Source organism: Aotus nancymaae, unplaced genomic scaffold, assembly GCF_030222135.1.
Source record: "Aotus nancymaae isolate 86718 unplaced genomic scaffold, 86718_ANA_hifiasm-v0.15.2.pri h1tg000088l, whole genome shotgun sequence".
Lineage (NCBI taxonomy): Eukaryota > Metazoa > Chordata > Mammalia > Primates > Aotidae > Aotus > Aotus nancymaae.
Window position 1 is genome coordinate 13248417 of NW_026988503.1, and position 18436 is coordinate 13266852.

The 18436-nt window shown below is 38.1% G+C and overlaps 1 protein-coding gene across 5 annotated transcripts in view; it reads right to left on the minus strand.

Moving 5' to 3' along the window:
* Positions 1-18436, minus strand: part of KLF12 (KLF transcription factor 12) — a 462415-nt gene that overhangs the window by 81271 nt on the left and 362708 nt on the right. For all 5 annotated transcript variants that reach the window (XM_064369123.1, XM_012442844.2, XM_012442847.2 and 2 more), the window contains one exon: positions 6421-6483. In XM_064369123.1, the coding sequence (XP_064225193.1) occupies positions 6421-6483 (63 nt within the window). The remainder of the gene's footprint in view (positions 1-6420; positions 6484-18436) is intronic.

The window sequence follows — 18436 nt, forward strand, 5'->3', positions numbered from 1 at the left end:
GATAATCAGTTAATATGATGGAGATGTTTTATTACATGATAGCACCACACTTGGATACAGTACTGGGAAGATTCCAGGAATCAACAGTACAATGACATGTCTTTATGGGTTCACATGTTAGGCTTTTAGTATGATATTAATATGGTTCTGAGCTACAGGTTGATAACATATTTCCAGATTTTTAATATAAAAATGTCTCAGAAGTGCTAACCTTTATGGCCTCAGCATGATCTTGTAGCCTTAATTCTCCTATAATAAATAATTACAGAAAATTATCTACTTTATTATTTTTTTCCCTTAAATCATCTTTACTGTTACTAACGAAATACTAGAGACAAAATCAGCTGATACCAACAGGAATATAGAAACCACTTTTATCATGAAGCTCTCCTGCTGAAATTCTGGGTGATGGAGAAATTAAGAAAATTAGGCCAAGGTTCTTTCATATGGTCACTTTGGAAGACAGACTATAAGTCTGAAGTATATATATATGTGTCGTCAAGCTAAATTTGAGGAGGTGAAGTCATTAAAGAAATTAATAGGTAATACTACATTATAACAAAGAAAAGATGTGAATTTGGAGGGATGTAAAATGTAACGTCACCCTGCAGGCACTTCTTTTTATTGTAATTCGGTACATACACAGAAAACTTGCCAGCAGGTTAGTGATTACACCAACTATGGCCCATATTCCAAATCTCTTGTCAAACTTTGGAGAGAATGTGCTACCAAACCAAACGTAAAGACAACCTCTTGTAACTTATTTGCCAACACACATGGCTTAAAAAGACCGTGAAGGCTTTGCATTCTGTAAACTGGAATTTCCACATATTAAAGTCCATGCATAATACAGTTTTTGCTCTGTAAGTCAAGAAGCAAGGCAGTGAAATACTCTGGTAATTAAAATAACAAAATCAATATTATCTATAAATAATGAGCATGCAACGATCTGCAAGATGATGAGTAAACATTTTGGCAGGGAATAAGTGCCACACACTGGTGTAAGCAGCAATGTTTTCATTAAGCTTCTCCTATTTCTCCTCGCTCTCCCACCCCATCAATCTAATGGGAATTCCCAGGCAAAAGCCTTCTGCTTAGCTTGTAATGAATTAAACATTCATCCTATTTCATCTTTAGCATTTCTCTTGCTCTCCGCACAGGTGGCCAACTGTCGCATCGTGGAAAGACTACTGGATAGGCATGCAGAGGCCTGGATGAACAGGCACAGAGAGGCTTAGATTTATGCCCAGGTTCGGCATGTAACATTTTTGTCTCGGGCCTCATTTGTAAGGTAAGGAGGTTAACGTGCACTTGATGATGCTTGCATTTCCTTCATAGCCTTGATGTTCATAATTTGGAAATGCTCTATCCTTCTTTAAAAGGCTGTTCTACGTAAGATTTCTGATAGGTTTCCAATATAAATAACTTCAGTGCCTTCCTCTGTTAAGGAAAAAAGTTTAAGCAAGAAAGAATGTTCTTACTTTTATGACAAAACTCTCCTGGTTATATCCCTCAAAAAGATTCCATGAAGTCATGTCTAACATTTGCAACTGTATGAATATAAATATTTAAGTTCACTGTAGCGCTATATATCCACACGAAAACATTAAAGTGTGAAAAGACTCTTCCTGCCCTCCACAAAAATTTGTGACACGAACTTTTTCACAGCCAAATGTGAAATATGATTCATACTCAGAGTGCATCATATTTTGCGTAGAGACTCCATTAACACTGGAGCCTTTTTGTGTATATAGCCACATAAAATCTTAGGCACACTGGTAAGAAATAAATCATAATTGAGACTGGTAGTGGCAGCATCCAATTGGTTAAAGAAAACTACAAAATTTATTTTACTAATGATGATTCATACATAGTTTTTTCAGATACAGAGTCTCACTCTGTGGCCCAGGCTAGAGTGTGGTGGCACAATCATACCTCACTACAGCCTTGAATTCCTAGTCTCAAGGCTCCTGCCTCAGCCTGCTGAGTAGCTAGAACTATAGGTACCACCACGCCTGGCTAATTTAAAAAAGTAAATAAAAAACAGTGAGATGGAGTCTCACTATGTTGCCCGGCTGGTCTTAAACTCCTGGGCTCAGGCGATTCTTCAGCTTTGGCCTCCCAAAGTACTGGGATCACAGGTGTGAGCCACCACACCTGGCCAGTGATTACTATTAATAATGCTTTATTTCCTATGTTATCAATAAATGCCTCATAAAGTTTGTATTATGTGACTCCCACTACCACTATTACATAACGGCCCTTGATACATGTTTTAGGTAAACAGCACAATCACCACCACCACCATTGTCAAGCAACAACACATGCCCAGGTCCTTTAAAACCTTAGAAATGGAGCAGGATGGAGTGAAAAGTAAAGTGAAAATCTAAAGATGAGCATATATAAATGTGCATGTCTTTAGAATATGAACACAGATTCTAGAAATTTCTGGAAACTTAAGTCAACTTAAATATTTGGTTCACAGATATTTCCCACCAAACACCTCCCTGTCCTATGCCAGCTACACAGACACACCAAAAGGTAGCTTCCAGATTTCTGTTATATATTTAGGAATAGAACAGCTGAATATGACCTGGAAACAGCCACTCTCCTGTGGATTTGATATCAGAATATACTCGTTTCAATTAAAAAGACCTGCCAAGAAGAAAATTCTATCTTCACATTCAGTTATCTAATAAGTTTTCCAAATTTGCCTCAAATGGAGAAAAATAGTTTTTTTTTCTGGTATTATTGTATGCAAGAATGAGTGGCAAGTATTCTAAATATGGTTTATAATGTGAAGTGTAGTAGAATATGCCACTCCAAAATTTGCCACTTTGGCATAAGAATTATTATGAGCTATAGGCAATGAAAAAGTCGGAGACACAAGAAAAAGTCTCTCCCTCTTTCTACCAGGAAGGGCAAGGCCATTCTTAATCACTGAAGACAGCTCTCCTTTATCAACTCAGATGGCATCAGAGGAATCTGCACAACACATCTCACCATCCCTTATCTCCCATTAGTTTCTCCCACGTATTTACCTCCCTATGATTGCACGATTGTACCCTCTAGAAGCTCAAAATCCTTCTCCTTTGTCTTTTTCACTTCTCTAAAAAACTGCTTGTTAAGATGCTATAAAAGTCTAAGCTCTAATCACCCCTCTGAGTTACTCATTCCCATGTGTATGTAAATACGCATGTTAATACACTTCTGCTCATTTTTCTTTGTTAATCTGTCTTTTGTCAGTCTAATTTACAGGGCCCCAGCCAATCAACCTAAGATGGGTAGAAGGAAAAGAGTTTTTTACTTCCCTACCACAGTCACTGGAGAAAGGAAGGCATGGTCACCTCCATTTAGGGCCAAGGGTGAAGGAAAAAGGAGCAGTCTGATGAAATAGAGAATGAAATTCACACGGCTGAACCCCAAAGTCTTCATCAATCTTCAAATCAGTAAATATTCCTAGTGTGTGGTAGTACTGAGGGGACAGACTTTCTGATAAACAGAGTTTATGTCTGGCCTGGCTTGCTACCTTTAATTAACTCAATAGCAAATGAGTTGTACAATGATCTGGTATTTGTCATTGGGGTGCTCACAGACCCTGCAAGAAGTTCTTATTGCCATTCTATAATCCCTTCGAGTTAGCAGACAGTGCAGCAAGCCTGGCTCCATGCTAACACATGCCATTGGAACTCTTAGGCCCTGGTGCTCTCATCTCCTCCCTGGGTATGTACAATGTTGCCACACTTTCAATTCCGGCAGATTTTGTTTGCCTTACACAGATATTCTTTTTCTTCAGCTCCAGAGGAAATGCTGCCACATGAATGAGGCCAGCGGATGCCACCTCTTATAATATTATGCAAAGAAAAATGCTACTTAAAAATTTAAACCATCTTAACTCAATAATGAACATTGGTTTGGGAGCTCAACAACAGCAACAGGCTTTCCCAACCTACTGATTTTCATACCTTACCTATACATACCTTAATAGTGTTAAGTTGGAGGCTTTTCTTCTTTCCCTGAACTTTAATTACTGATCTGATTAACACTATTTTTTTTTTAACTGATTGGGGTATTTACTAAGCCACCTTCACAAAAATCAGTGTTCCTAATTCTCAAATATGGTGTGTGTGGGTTGAACCCAAGCCAGAGCCAAGCTAGTTGTTGAACTTGACATCTAATCCTACAAATTACTCAGTTGATAGATAGAGGAGAGTGACTATCACTTTCCCTTCCTCTTCACTGCCAGCATGAGTGTTCAAACTTTCTGAATTTTCTGGGCCAATATTTCACAAAGAAATAACAAGTGTTTATCACTTTACTAGAAGTAGAGGCTGGGTGATTCATGGGGCTTCTTCCTGGCCAGGTGATTTATTTCCATATACTAGACTCACAGTATTTACCTAAGGAAGATTCAAGGTAGTATATATCATAGAAATCTTAGCTAGCTCATGACCAAATAAAGTACATGTATTAAATCCATGTATGCTCCTACTAGAGTCAATTTAGAAATATCTCCAGGTCTTTCTATGTGTGCATCAATCTATAAAGGAAGCACTAGCTCAACCCTGCTTTCCTTACTAATTCTAGGTCTTTGCTCAAAAGCTTTCTTCTTTGGGATGGATTTTCTGACAGCCTTGTTTTCCTTTATATTCCCCCCATTCCCGGGTATAAACTCTCAAATTCATCTTAAATAAAGCTGCTAACTTCTCCTTCTAAACATTATATTATAAATATATCTCCTTAGAGCATTTCCCACATTGCATATTATGTGCTTGTGTGATATCATATATATGTGTGTGTGTGACATTACACACACACACACATACACACATCTGCCTGGTAAGACAGGTAGACCCTTTAGGATAGAAACTATGCTTTATTTATCTTTCTAATCTAGTGCTGCTTATAGTGCCTGGGACTGTAAATAAATGTTGCTGAATAAATAAAAGTTGAATTTTCTCAAGGCTGGTAGTAAACATCACTTTTGTTTTTCATGGATTACTTCTCTGGAGATACAAGTGGTTTACACTTACTAAACAAATAACATGCTATGAATTATGCAGGAACATCACTACTTCAATACTTCAGAGAGGAAAAGTCAAGAAAAGAAACTTCGTTAATTTACTCCATGTTTCACATTTAGCCATTGAGAACCATGTTGCAGAAACTGGATCTCATACTTGACAATTCTGTACTCTACCCATTAGCTCGTGGTGTGAGATAAGTCAAGAGTCAAGAACAGACCCGATTTCTCCTTTTCCTTTTATGTAGTGACCATTAGATTATTAACCCTTAGCTTTCCAGGTCGAACAGGGGATAATATGCTTTAGCAATGGTAAGAGACCAGGAAGGATGCCCGGCTCTGAGGCAGGGTGTAAGCAAATGACAGTATCCTCTGTGCCCCATTTCCCGCTCTGTGAAAAAGAAAAGCACAATATTTAACAACATCACCAAGCTATTGTGAGAGTTAATTAGATTTAATGGGGGAAGGGAGGTGAGCTGATTACGCATGATTCAAATTCAAAGTGTCATTATTTTGTGTCTAAAAATAATCCTGATTTAGGAATAAAATTAATTTGGAAGCTCAATCTTTGGTAATCATCTTCCCATACTTAAAAAAAAAAAGCCATAGTTTTAATCAAAATCTCATTGTAAGTATAATTCAATGAAGTAAAACGGAATTTCCATTCATCTTTAAACTAATATAGCTACAGTTCATTTTTTTATCTTTCTTTTTTCTTAACAATACATTATGTGTGAAAAGGTTAATTTTGTCAAATGGAGCAATATAAACAAATACAGATTTTGAACCTACTTTTTTTGTTGTTTCACATCAAATATTTGTGAAGCACTTTAAACTGCTTCTCTAAAGAATCAATAATCAATGTTTTGTGGTTGAAATAACTTTTCAGGTTGTTTCAGCAAAATTCCATCTGTAGTTTTGTCTGAGAACTCATCAGTTAAGGAAGATCTTAGTAGTCCCCAAATTAAAAAAAAAAAAAAAACGCTGGATGTTTAAGGCTAAGGCAAGGAAAAAAAACCATTGAGGCTGTAATCCCCAAAACTAATGTAACAGATTCATTGACTGTGAAAATCTTCCTGAGAAGTTGAAGTTGGTATCTGACAAATATCTGTGTCTATATATCTTTGAAAAAAGGAAAATACTCTTTAATGGGAACTTAGATCATATCTGTTAAAAAAAATGTTACATTCAGGGTTTTTGGTGAATGAAGAGTTTTGGCTGGAAAGGAACTTTATCAATTTTTATTTAGAGCTGTCCAGAGGAAAGGAAGACCACATAGTCCAGTTAGTAGAAATGTAGTCTATATAGAGAAATAGGAATAATTCTCTTAATTTTAACACAAGCCCTATTAAAATTTCCCATAAGACCTACAGTTACTCATATTAGACTATACTCACCAAGCAAACTTTTGATTATTCATTCGATTTCCCCGGACCCTTGATACTGGGGACGGATGTACCCTGTAGACAGATGAGAACAATCCAGTCATTGAAAAAAGCACATTCCCAATTGCAAATTTAAAAAATGGCATCTGTTTTATAAATAATCTCTTTTAGAAATGCTTAATATAAAATCCCCAGAACTTGATCCCCTCTTAGTAAACGATGCAATTCAATTCCTATGCCTGCAAATCTGTGGTCCTTTTTTCCTTCTTAACCACTCTCAAGACACTGAAGACTCCCAGAGGCAGGACTGATGCACTCATTCCGTCCAACTATCCCTCGCCAGGTACAAGAGTGGGTAAAGGTTACCTAAGGTATGGTGCTGCCTTCAGTGAGCCCTCTTTGTACTTATTGCCATGAGGGTGGGCCCAAAGAGGCATCTAAGTGACCCCTTCTTCAGTCTACTACATTTAAAACTCTAGGGAGCAAGATAACTTGATTCAAATGTGCGGTAACAGAATCTGCGGGCACAGGGGAGGAGGGAAGAGTGAACAGGTACTCCTAGGAGAAGTACCTTCTGGAAGTGATGTGCTGCCACTGGCCTTTGAAGAAGGTAAAGCCAATTCAAAACTTTAGCCGGATAAAGGAGAAGTGAAGAATATATTGCTTTACAAGCTTCCAGGGTCGGACTTACCCACCGGAAATAGCTTAAAGCTTCCGGGAACTGCCGTTATCTTCCAATCAAAGCCTAGCTAGTAAACCTCCACTTCTTAGTGGGTCACTAACTGGGAAAACAATATGCCCTACTTCCGGCTGCCAGCTTCCTGTTTTGGTCTATCTTTACCAGGATTTGTGAGATCTAAGCAGTCTTAGCTTATATTACCTTCACCCTTTACACTTCATACATTGCTTTTATTTACAAGGAAAACAAATGGGTATATAAAACTGGTCTTAAAGTCCAGTTAGCACCAACAGCTCCAAGATTTGTTAAGAAATCCAGTTCTCTGTAGTTATTCAGCAAGTGAAAATCATTCCAGAACAGATAATGCAGTTCCAGCCCCGCCTAAGGGCCAACCGCAGTCTTTCCCTAAACCCAGAGCCAGACCGCACTTTGCACTCTGAAGGCTTATTTCTTCCAACATCCCTTATTAACATTCTTTTCCTCACGGTGCTTCTCAATGGCTGCTGCAGCTGAGCTGCTCAGCACAGATTTTCTGCTCCGCATGGGGGAGGGGGTGTTAATTATGCAGAAAGATGGAGAGAGGCCAGACAGCCCCTCTGGTGAACTGTCTCATTCAAGCACGGCCCACTTCCTGCTGTTTCGCAGCTACAAGGATCACCTGTTGGTCTTGGCATCCAGCCAAACTGGGGCCTAGTGGAAATGACAGACTCAGCTAGAAATGAAAGCCAGTTCATAATCCAGTATCCCAAATTGGACAAAGAGGGGGGAAATGCAATAAAAGTACATAAAAATTATACGAAAGGTAGCAAGAGTAATTTTTTCCTCTTTTATTCTTTTGTTTTTTATTTCTGTCTGCTTGAAATACAATCCTTAAAATGGATATCTGAGCCAAAAAACTTCTCCCCAGTTAAAGCCCCCTGACCTAAGAGGAAATGCAGGAAATTCTCCTGAACTTTCCCTATATCCTCACTGGCGTATCAGAGTCCTTTTCAATTAAAGTTTAATCAGTCCCAAATACTCACAGTTCTTTAATTTGTTCTCTATCCTTTAGACATTTACCTTTTTTACTGTCCCCTCCTTAACCCTCAGAGTACAAAGAAACTACTTCATCATGAAAATTCCACCGGGTGAAGTTTAATGACAGAAGTATTCTCTTATTGATGCTGTTGATTGCATACATTAGTGGAGAAAAATAGGGTCTGTTTAATCCATAATTACAACATTCTCTAGGTATTTGTATCTTTTAGGAAAATTTCACTGATCCATAGATCAAATACTATAAATGAAGAATTTCTATAATGGTTTAGCAGTCTGAGGAAAAGAATTCCTTAGGAAAGCCTTTGGAAAAGAAGTCCTGATTGTGAGTGTATGAACAAATAATTATAAGGTTTCTTAAATTAAAAAGGTAAATCAAGAAAGCTTTATTTTTTAAGTACATTGATAACTTGGCACATACTCCATCTGATAAAGGAGACCATAAGCTTTGCACTTCACCAAACCCCTAAACTGTATTTCTTCAAAAGGATATGGCATGTTTTGTGAGCTCAGTCTTTAAACTGTGACACTTTTTGCCATCTTCTTCTACTTCTTTCTACATATAGAAGCCAGGCAGGTAGCAAAGTCAAAACCTCAGTAGGAGAAACCACCACCTAATCTGCATGTCATGCATTATTCATGACCTCCTGATTCCTGCACCTGCATCTAGGCAGGAAGCTTGCAGGGAATGTTCATTATTCTTCCCTTAGCCTCACACAGTCTCGATTACTGCTAAGCCACTTTGTTCTGTAACTAAGGGTTTTAGCCTTAGTACTAACTGCTGGATGTGGAAAGAAAAACATCATGCTCAAGAAAAGGGCAATCTTGGTTGTTGTGTAAAGTGTATTGAATATGCTCTTCTGAGACTGACAGTTTATCAGGTGGAAATGTTCACATTTGGTGATTTACATCACACAGAAAACAAGGAAGCTATACCATTAAGGCCATGTGTACCAATTGTTCTATTTATATATACTTACTCATCTGGAGCAGAGAGCATGTTTATAATTTTACCCAGTGCAGAGCTTAATTTAGCTTTCTTGCTAAGTATATGAAAACTTTTTAGACGATGACTCTTTCTTCTTAGGGTATAAACACCAAAGAACCTGACCCTCAAAACCTTGCATCTTAATGACTAACATTTATAGTTCATCAAGAGAATACCATCACTCTGGTTTCCAGTGTTTTCATAAACCTACTTGAATGGCACCCCCTGGTGACTGGAGGTGGGATCTAACACCTTGACCCCCAACACAAATCATCAGCCACTCATGAACTGCAGGGGGAGGATACTGGTCCCACTTTACTATCTGCACCACAGGAAAGCTGTGATAACTTAATGCAGTCTTATCATCCCAAGTGGAATTAGGATGAAGATGTTAAGAGTGAAAATTATGTGACCAGCCTGCCTGATTGAATCCCAGCTTCACTGTTTACCAACCGTGTCATTTTTGGGCAAGTTACTTTAACCTCTCTATGCCTCAGTTTCCTCATCTGGGCAAATGGAGGTAATAATGGTGCGTATTACCTAGGGCTACGAGGTTTAAATCAGTTAACAGCTACAAAATATTTAGAATGGTGCTCAGTACTTAGGAAGCAGTCAATACATGAGTTAGCTCTCATCACTAGCAGTGCTGATTAGACTTGAAAGGATGGGAAGATAGAGCTGGACTATCCAGGTCATTCCAGGGGATTAAGATTACAAATCTACAGAGCCAGCAGTCTTACCTACTATACTTATGTAACTTTACTAAAGGCAAGGAAACAAACAAAGAAAGAAATAAACATGTACAGAGTAATACAAATAAAAAACTATGGCTTAGAAGGTATGGCTTACTCTCAGGCAGCTCATTAGAAGACCTATCTTCTGTTTACCAAATTGCATAGCATTTAAGTTATACCCCATTCAAAAACAAGACAGTAATCACAGCAATGCAAATTTGCACCCATTTACAGAGTCCTTACTATTCGCCTAGCATCATGCTAAATAATTAAGACATATTATCTTAATTTATCCTCATGTTATTACTGTCCACATTTTGTCTTTGAGAAAATAGGCTTAGAAAATTAGGTAACTAGCTGGGGTCACATAGATAGTAAAGAGAAAAGTCAGGATTTAAACACAGGTATGTCTGACCTGTCCTACTCAGGATGATGTAAGATTATCATCTGATATATATATACACATACATATCAGATGATAATAGATATATATATACACATATATATGTATGTATGTGTGTATATATATTCCCTCCACCCAGCCCAGAGGATGTAATAAGATGAATTAGCACCAACTTCTTAAATAGGAGATTTTCCATTTATTTAAGCCCAATAGAACGTTTTATAATATAAGTAGATATAAAGTGGAATGGTTTTCTTGGACTAAATATGAAGCATGTGGGTACTTACAAGAAGTACAGTCATAATAATATACTTTAATACTCTTTAATACTTTAATACTCTAATTGTTTATGAATGTTCCTTGTTATATTAGCATTGCTATTTAAATACATAATGTACAACACATTTAAATTTTAGAGGGCAGAAATTAATTCTACCTACATCCATGCTTTCTCACATTCCATTTTCTCTAGAATCCAATGTAGTTGGTGTCCACACTCCTCTGATGAAACCACCCTCGTCACAGTCATCAATAGCCTCCATGTTTTCAAATCTAATGGTCAATTCTCAGTCCTCAACTTTCTCAAATTCTCAGCAACAGCTGACATAACTTATCACTCCGTCGTTGAACAGCTTCTTTACTCAGCAGCCAAGACATTCTTCTGGTTTTCCTCTTTTCTCTTTTGCTTGACTCTCCTCCTCTCATTCTTACAAATTCTAAATGTTGGCATGGGCTAGCTGTCGCTTTCCTATGATCTTCTGCTCCACTATTTAAACACACTCTGTAGCCAAAAGAGGCTCCAGTATAGCTACCCTCACGACCTTCCCACCCATATGATCATGACTCCCAAAAGTCTACCTCCAGCCTTAGATCTCTGAAAACCAGAGTTAGGTTTCTTAATATCAACCTTTCTCTGAAAAAAACAAAAACAAAAAAAGGTGTTCCTTCTCATATCTTCTCAATCTCAAAACTGGCAGAATTATTCACTCAGTTGCTTAGGCCAAAGACAATAGAATAAAATGTGAGTCCACTTGTGCTCTCTTGTGCTCTATGTAAGAGAGGCTGTTTCATACTGAGAAGAATGAGAACAAATGACTATTTCACAGACCAATGAAATCTCTCTTGTAGGACATTACTCATCTAGCAAGATTAGATATTTTATGTCAAGATTTTAAGAAATTATTATGTACGAATATGTTCTCTTTCTAAATCCATTTGTTACATAATCATTAACCTATATTTTAATTAGGTTAATGATTAAATGATTATCTACACATTGTGCAAAGCATTAAACGTAATACATGCTTTAACAACTCAGTTTAGTACATTTGTTGAAGATTAACCTAGAAATAATTCCACATTTATTAAATATCAGAATTTTCCTACGCAGAATCATATAAAAGATAATTTAAAAATAATTCTTGGTATTGCTTTCTTCTTACACTAGGTTGTATCAAATACAAGTTCTTATGATTATTCAGGTTACTCTAGATGTTATTTTAATATAAATGCACTACCCATGACCAAATAAAAATATGAATGTGACCAGTGTTTAAATTCAGTGGGCCCTTTCTATTCTCAGGTTTTCCTCAGGCCCGTGATTAAATGACTATTAGAAATGCCACATATTTTTAAAAGGTCCTCCACCTGCCTTTATACTAAAATTTCTCTCATGAAAAGTCATTTATGTTACTTTTAGAAAAGTGGGCTGAACTTAAATATGATATAGAATTAATATGTGATCTTATTTTTTTTCTGAGATGGAGTCTTGTTCTGTCGGCCAGGCAGCACCATCTCGCCTCACTGCAACCTCTGCCTCTTGGGTTCAAGTGATTCTCCTGCCTCAGCCTCCTGAGTAGCTGGGATTACAGGCACATGCCACCATGCCCAGCTAAGTTTTGTAGTTTTAGTAAAGATGGGGTTTCACCATGTTGGCTAGGCTGGTCTCGAACTCCTGACCTCAAATGATCCTCCCACCTCGGCCTCTCAAAGTGCTGGGATTACAGGCGTGAGCCACCATGCCCATCCAATAGGTGAACATGTTTTTACTGTTTACCACAACTCTTATTCTAATGCCACAGACACTGAAAGAGAGAAGTTAAACTGTGTTAAAAAGAAAACATTTTGAAGGAAACATTTATTTCTGATATATACCAACAGAATGAAGAATTCTAAAAAGAGCATTTGGTATGCAATTATAATGTATTAATTAATCCTGGCCCTATCTCCCACAATCCCCACTTGCTCTCTCTGGGGTAGTGACGCTAGATATTCTCCTCTCTCCCTGCTAACCTGATTAGCCGATGCTCAACTGTAAGATAGCCTCCCTGACCTCCAGGTCTTGGTCAACTTGCTGTCAGTTCTCATGGCACAGGGTACTTAGCATGGGTTAACTGAAGATTGCATTTGTTAGTATGTTTGGTTCATTTACCTGTCTCTCCAACTGGACAGCATATTCCAATGGACAAGGGAACTTTTCTCTTTTGGCTCACTGTCATATCTCCAGTACCTGGTACTAAAGTGAGCACTTAATAAATAGCCGTTGTATGATTAGCATGATTTTCCTACTGAACTACATTTTCCAGGCTGGATACAATGGCCATTTTTCTGAGGAGCCATCCTTAGAGCTTAGCATAATGCATATTGCCCACATATAATAAACATGTGGCATAGACACATAAGCATTTGTTAAACAATGAGTATAGAAAAATACAAAAATATTTTATGTTTAGAAATTTGAGGAATCTCATTGAATTACTTACTGAAAACCTCCAGGGCACCCAAAGCATCAATAATTGAACATCATTAATTCAATCCAACAAACTTCACTCAACAGTTACTATGTGTGAGGTCTTGCCTTGTAAGCAAAATAGGATCCCTGCCCTCAAGCAGCTTACAGTCCAGTTGAGATAAACAGGTAGCAACTATTACAAAATAGGAGAGGGAAATTAAGAGAGATTTCAAATTTTGTAAAAGTAAAAATGGGGTTAGAATGAATTCAAACTGTGAAAAACCAGAAAAGGTTTCCAGGAGGAAGAGACTTTTAGGCTAGGCCAAGAAGAATAGGTACGATTTTCAGAGGCAGAATTGGACAATGGTAGGAAAGCACTCCAAGAAGAGGAGCTAAGTTACTCATCTAAGTATGAAAGTGAATTCAAGGTGTGAAGTGAATAATATGGCATGGTCAGAGGGGAAAGTTTCTTGGAAGTATTTGGGGGAGATAAGCTTGATATTAAGATGGGATTAGAGGACAGATCAATACATAAATGTCCAAGGAGTCGAGAACTGGGTCTCAGAGCTGTGCAGCCGTATCAGCCTTTCCTCTATTGCTCAGAGCCATATGTACACCTATCTATCTTTTACTTAACCAACATTTATTGTACACCTATTACTTACTCATTAATTCAAATATTAGTTGAATCTCTACTGTGCCAGGCACTGATCTAAGTTCTGAAGTGTGTTCCAGTCTCCTACGTGCTATGAGGCGTGTTAGGGGAGGGGATGCTACATGGATTCAAACATGGTTCCTGCCTTGAAGAAGCCAACACTGCAAGGTGAGTTTAGACAAATAATTGACCATGATGGTGCCATGTGATAAGCAGTCACAGGGGCAGATAAATGGCCATGGGGCATCTGAATTAAGCTTTGGAATAAACATGGGAGTTTCCCTAGGACAATAAATGAGGTGCACCTTAAAGGATACATTTCTCAGATGCAAAAAAGGAAAGGAGAATTCTGGAGATATGAAAAGGCATCAGAGGGTGGAAATGTGTCCAACAGCAAAACCACAAATTGGTGTGGACACCTAGAGAAAGGGGTTAGCAGGCCTGGAGGGGCAGGAGATTACGGGTGTTGTATGTTGTGCTAAATGGTTAATTCAAACAGAACGAAAGGACAGCCACCAAAGGATTTTAAGATTGGAACGGGCACAAGCAGATTTGTATGCCAGAAAAATCACCCTGGCAGCAGGACAGAGGGTGGCCTGAGGGGAATGCAAGGCACAGGAGGCCATGGGAGGACACCTGCAATAATGCCACAGAGAGGGATTTAGATGGACACAGCGGGAATGATGGTGGGTTGGGGGAGGAGTGAGAAGAGGATGGATACATAATAGATTAGACATTATCTGCAGGACCTGGTCTAAGTATATGTGAGGTGTGGGCAAGCGAGGCAGAAGTAAGGTGACAATTTTTGGATGACACCCATGGTCCGGATGTGGGTGATCAGAGAAGCCAGTACAGAAAATGAAGGAGGAGGATTATGTTTCTGGATTAAAAAAGAATACAAGTTTCTAACTGTCAGATCCATATACAGGTCTGGGGTTCGGCAGAGAATTCTGAGAAGAGCTAGAGACCTGAGTATCCTTAGCACATAAATCATAGGTGAGCCCTGAGCTTCATGGAGGCAGAATTTAAGTGAGAAGACCACCAGACCAGGGCCAGGACCCCAGGGAACAGGACATCCTGTTGGATGACTTTAAACTCTCTTCCCACTCATTCAGAGAATACCAGGGATCTCACTGGTGATGGGAAGTTAGAGTTTCATGACTCAGTTCAGGCCCGTATGATCTCATGACCAACATCAGGACAGAAAAGAGAGTGTCTCCACCATTCTTTGATGTCAGAAAGGTGAAAAACAATCTGCTTTTCCCTCAGTGTTGCCTTGAGCAGTCATTAACACCAGTATCAATTCTGTCAAACAACCCAGAAACCCAGGAGTTGCCCTGGTCTGAACTCTCTCCATATCCACAAACAGGCATGGTTATGATACTATCACTATTCTACCTGTGTTCCATTTCCACAGTTACCCACCTATTTTAACCCATTCCTCTTTTTTACCACCTCCCCTAATCCCTTGGCTGCACTATTGCATAGATATTTTTCAGCAACACTGTCCCTTTAATGGCTTTCCTTTGCTCTTGAAATTGACCCAAATCTCAACACAGCCCAAATGCCCATCAGCCAACTACCCACCTCTCCAAGCTTCATGATGCTACAACATTCTCTTCTGCTTTCTGTTTCTTGCTCTCAGTGCAGTGTCTGTGCACATACTGGTCCTTTTCTTCATAGCCCCCCTTAACAGTCCCACCTAGTTTACTCCAGTCCTTCCTCAGCTCCTCAGCTCAAATGTCACTTCTCTCTCTCCAGCTCACCAAACCGGATCATGTCTCCAACTTAGATCTCATCATTCCCTGCATTTGCCCTTTATAGCACTTATCCGGCTTGTAATTATAGAGAGAGTGATTATCTGATAAAAAGTAAGAACTATTTCTTCTTAGCTCACCACTTTATGCCTAGCACCAGGCCATATGTCTAATACAAGGTAGGTACACATTACATACTGCTCTATAAATAAAAAAAGATGATGAGAACTCACAATAGTAGCTTTATTTTTCCTAAAGATGTGTTGCTGCAATAATCTGGAAAAATAAATAAGTCAATATAGGTTTGTGTGTGTATACATATACAAACAATATGTATGTATATATGTATTACATCTATTTAATATATAGATTATATGTTAAAATGGTAAAGTACAAAATGTAAGAGAAGACGAGTGAAAAATGATGTACCCCAAAGGAAAGCTTTGGCTGTACAGGAGATGGGTTCTTTGAACCTGCATCAGCCCACACCTGGAACCATCCCAAGCCAGAATGTCATGGCAGATACATCTGTCACTTCTTCACCACCAGAAAAATTAGTGGACACAGAGGAAAAACTGGTGAAATCTAAATGAGGTCAGTGGTTCTGTGAATTGTTGAATCAATGATAATTTCTTGGTGTGAATAATTATACTATGAGGATATAAGATATTAACATCAGAAAAACTGGGTGAAAGGTGTATGTGAACTCTGTAATATTTTTGCAACTTTTACATTCTAAAGTTGTTTCAAAAATAAAATAATTTTAAGTGGCAGGGCTTTGCTGGGATAAGCGTATAAGCAGTACAGATCTATTAGAAATTATTTTTTCCGTGTTTTAGTTTGTGATATATTTTTTCATTCAAGTTATTATCAATAACACTCATTCTATACCTATTTATAAATATAAAGTGTGTGTGTGTGCATGTGCACATATGTATGTACCTTCTCTGTCCTTTTTTTTTTTTTGATATGGAGTTTTGCTCTGTAGTCCAGGCTGGAGTGCAGTGGCACGATCTCGGCTCACTGCAACCTCTGCTTCCTGGGTTCAAGTGATTCTTCTGCCTCAGCCTCCCAAGTAGCTGGGATTACAGGTAAGTGCCACCATGCCCAGCTAATTTTTGTATTTTTAGTAGAGACAGGGTTTTGCCATGTTGGCCAAGCTGTCCTTGATCTCAGGTGATCCACCTGCCTCGGCCTCCCAAAGTGTTAGCATTACAGGTGTGAGCCACTGTGCCCAGCCTATCATTCTTTTTTTTAAAGTAAAAACTCATTAATTCCACCATTACTTTCATGATTTTTTTGCATGAACTGAGTACAGAATTACTAATAAATGGTATGCTGAAGAGTGGTAGAAAGAAGGGAGTAAGAAAAGGAGATGAAGGCCTTTTTAAAGGTTGATAAAATAATGCCATGGTAAGTTTTGGGGAAATTTACATTATGTGTACAGAGAAATACAATCTATCTCGTGGAACTGACATTTATCTAGGTTATACAGATCGCAAATTTTGTTTTGACCTGAGATATCCTGATAATTTCTTTGATTTTCCACTTCACTTTGTATATATACAAATATATTATTTTTTAGTGTTCAGTATGTGGCACATTAAGGTTCTAGTCCTTTATTACATGAACTGAAATGCTTTATTTAGTGGTTAGTGTGGATGGAGTTGGAGACATTTCATGAACTGGCAGATACTCTGACTGGTAGTTGCTCTATTAGTCCCACTCATAACACCATTTATTTGGTGAGCTCTGTCGAGAAAAAGTAATAAGTAGTCGAGGAATTACTTCAAATGCCTTTGCTATCTCTGGCTGCATTAATTTTGAGAAGCCTCATTTAGACTATAAAAAGAGGCAAAGTTAAAATCTGTAATATAGACATTTTGTCACCTCAAATTGGACCTATTACAATTTAGCATTCTCTCAAGAAGATGTTATAGCTCACTAAGCTGTACCATTTTTCCTTTGAATAGGACAAAATTTTACATCATTTGGTTCACAGGCATAATGAAAATGGCATCTACCAGATTCTAAAGATGATAAGCCATCTCTAAGGAAAAAATGTAGCTTACATTTCACTTCCAATAAAATTTCAAATGCTAGAAAACTTTCAGTCTATTAATTAAAAGTGACTGTTATTATTATTTTAAATAATGTGTTAAAAAGAAATGGATTTATATAGGTGTGTGTGTGTATGTGTAAGTCCCAATTTGTTTTTCTTTAAGTGGACACCAAATAAATCAAAAGGAATGGTATCCAAGAGATGGATTCAGTACTGAATCACAGAGCAGTCTGATCCGTAAACAGCTGTAGTAGCAGTTTCCTCACTGCCAATACTGACAGCCAAGATGGTTGGAGAACTTCAAGGCAAAGGAGCCAGGACCTGACCTACCAGCTTATACAGAGACACTTTATTTCAGAACTTGGCATCCGAATCTAAGAGCTGCCAAACACATAAATCAGTACCCACAGGGCTAAAGGTACTTGTGGAGATTGGCAAGGAGTTTATGAAGTATCACGTGCCAGCCCACCGATAGGACTGGACAAATAGCAATGTACCCACCATACAAGCACTTCCAAAATGCACCGGACTCTCACATTTGATCAACATCATTTATACTAGTCACATTCAAATCTTCCATTGTCTCCTCTGCCTCACTTCCAGCCACTGGCATTTGGTTTCCACTGCTTCATGTAGTACAAGTCGAAGAGGGTACAGAGTTTACTCTGCAGAAACACATATTGGCTATTATAATATTAACAGAATAGCCAAATTCAAGCACATCTCGTTGTTCTTTGGGTTATTTTTGATATAAATCACTACATCATTGTTCTGGTTGCTTATGAAGCACTCTACCATTGTGATTGAAAAAAGATACATGAACAGGAAGAAATTGATTAAAATGTGTTAGGCACTCCTACACTCAATGCATCTGCCAATCAATTTAGGTGGTATTAAAGAAATCTAAGATATAGCCTCTGATCTTAAAAAAAAGACAACAGTCCAATTAGGGGAGTATACAATAGTCTCAGAAAGGCTGAAAAA